The sequence below is a fragment of the Cibotium barometz genome, chromosome 38 (assembly GCF_041138505.1).
Source record: "Cibotium barometz isolate CiBa-2024 chromosome 38, ASM4113850v1, whole genome shotgun sequence".
Lineage (NCBI taxonomy): Eukaryota > Viridiplantae > Streptophyta > Polypodiopsida > Cyatheales > Cibotiaceae > Cibotium > Cibotium barometz.
The window spans coordinates 4,528,948-4,531,166 of record NC_141083.1 but is presented as its reverse complement, the minus strand read 5'-3'; the positions used below and the strand labels follow the sequence as shown (position 1 = coordinate 4,531,166).

Sequence of the window (2,219 nt, the reverse complement as noted above, 5' to 3'; positions counted from 1 at the left end):
TATTTAAAAAAGTGGATGTAAACTTCAAACCAATTTGTGAGTATTTTTTCAAAACAATTGATAGATCATGCTATTGATATAAAATAATGTAAGCCTTAGAAAACAAAGAATTGAAACTTTAATTTATACCAAGGTTGGAATAAATGGTGTGCATTAACTATATAATAAAACTCCAGGTTCCGTGATGGAACATGCCACCTACATCTTTGTTAGTATTTGGAAAAGTGGATGAAGGTTCAAAGGCACCAACAGTGGGGATCTTTTTTGTTGAATGATCCTGGCATGAATCGTTCGTTGAAAGAAAAGGAAAATTTGAACAAGGATTTTATTGATAATTTCATCTAAATAAATTACTAGTTTAAACAACTCACAACTCGTTCCGATTTTTTTTTAAAAGATAAAATTGGAGCAAGCATTTTTCCTTATCCCCTCAAGATCAGGTGGATTTGTCAAAAGATGGAAGGAACGGGGGCCTTTGAATGTATTTCGGATCAGTTGAAATTAAAAAAAAAACAGCTAGAGTTTGAACTTGTCTTGAAAAAAGGAAAAACGACGAGGAGATATTTAGCTTTTGTTTTTTTAAAAGTTATTTTTGGATGGTTCTACTTTGACTTCTTCTAGCCGTACGTCGTCAAGCATGACGTAATGTAGAGAGGTAGGACCTTTGACCAGGTAAAATTGAAATAATAATAATAATTATAATAATTATTGTAATATATAATGACAACCCCCCTCCCCCCCCTTGTTTCCACATTGGTGTCTTCTCAGCCTTCTCTCCACCCTCAACTTCTTCAGCTGCTGGCTGCAAATCGATCAACCATGGCCGCCGCTTCTCAGGTATCCTTAGTTCTGCATCAATATCACGTAATTGTTCTTCTGTATGTTGGCGGATTTTTCTTGCTTTTCCTTCTTCTTCTTATGTACATGAATTTTCTTGCTCGCAGACCGTGGAATTGAAAGTGGCAATGAGTTGCCAAGGTTGTGTGGGAGCTGTAAAAAGAGTTCTTGGCAAAATGGAAGGTAAGCTGCTCGCTTTTCATTTTATTCACTGTCTGTGATCAGGTCCCTAAAACCAAAGATAATTAAGAGATGCTTGTACCTGTTTAAGCCATGATTACATCTTTCACACAAGTGTGCGTGCCTACGTGATGCAAACCGCTGCCTTGCATGCTGCAGGTGTACAAAGTTATGACATAGATTTGAAAGAGCAAAAGGTGACTGTGAAAGGCAATGTGAAGCCCGAGGACGTGTTAACCTCCGTCTCCAAAACAGGGAAAGCGACTTCATTCTGGCCAAAGCAGGAAACTCAGGCTTAATTAGCTTCAAAGATTGACTATATATGCTTGCTATTCAATGACATCAAAATCAGTTCGACTATTTATGGCCTTGTATAGCTAACATGGATAGATGCCTCCATGTCTTGGTTAATGATGTTGGATAATATTAATTACTCCGGGCATGTTTGAAAGTTTGAAACCACAATGAGTTTGATGTGGGATGGCGGCTTCCACTTGGGTGTTTAATGCCACTACAGAGCTGTGCATGCATACGCCTGAGTGTTTCATGCAAACAAACAACAAATCAAATCACTCAACAATAAATATACTATAAATATGAAACTTACATGTGATGACACATATACATACATACATACATATATATACACACACACATATATATGTATGTATACGTGCATATATATACATACGTATACATATATATGTATATATGTGTATACATACATACATACATTGACGAACATTGACAACCCGTCTACGAACATACATACATACATACATTGACGACCCATCTATGAACATTGACATGCATACATATGACCCATGTACGTTCACATTGACGACCCATCTACATACATACATATATATGTGCTACGAACATTGATGAACCATTTGGGTGATAGCTTCCATACTTATGCCAGTGGCATGATTGGTGAGATTATGGTTTACAAGAATTTGGAAGGCTTGGAGAGACACACGGATTAAAATATAAACTTCAATTACTACCATGAGCAAGATAGCATAAAACCATAAATAAAATAAACACATGAGAGAGTATTGGGTGCAATCTATTTCCCCCTCAAGAAGTGTCCGCCTCCTCCCACTTATAGAGTATTTATGCTTTATTAATGGAAATAGCCATAAGCCAAAAATAGATGCACGCTTACACATGGGCTTGCCCGTTACAAAAATGGGGGTTGC

The 2,219-nt window shown here is 36.9% G+C and overlaps 1 protein-coding gene across 1 annotated transcript; it reads left to right on the top strand.

Moving 5' to 3' along the window:
* The first annotated feature begins 750 nt into the window (after positions 1–750).
* Positions 751–1,476, top strand: LOC147616264 (copper transport protein ATX1-like). The gene is made up of 3 exons (XM_086777052.1): positions 751–837; positions 945–1,020; positions 1,177–1,476. The coding sequence occupies exons 1-3, from the start codon at positions 820–822 to the stop codon at positions 1,314–1,316; spliced, it is 234 nt and encodes a 77-aa protein (XP_086633178.1). The 5' UTR covers positions 751–819; the 3' UTR covers positions 1,317–1,476.
* Positions 1,477–2,219: the final 743 nt, after the last annotated feature.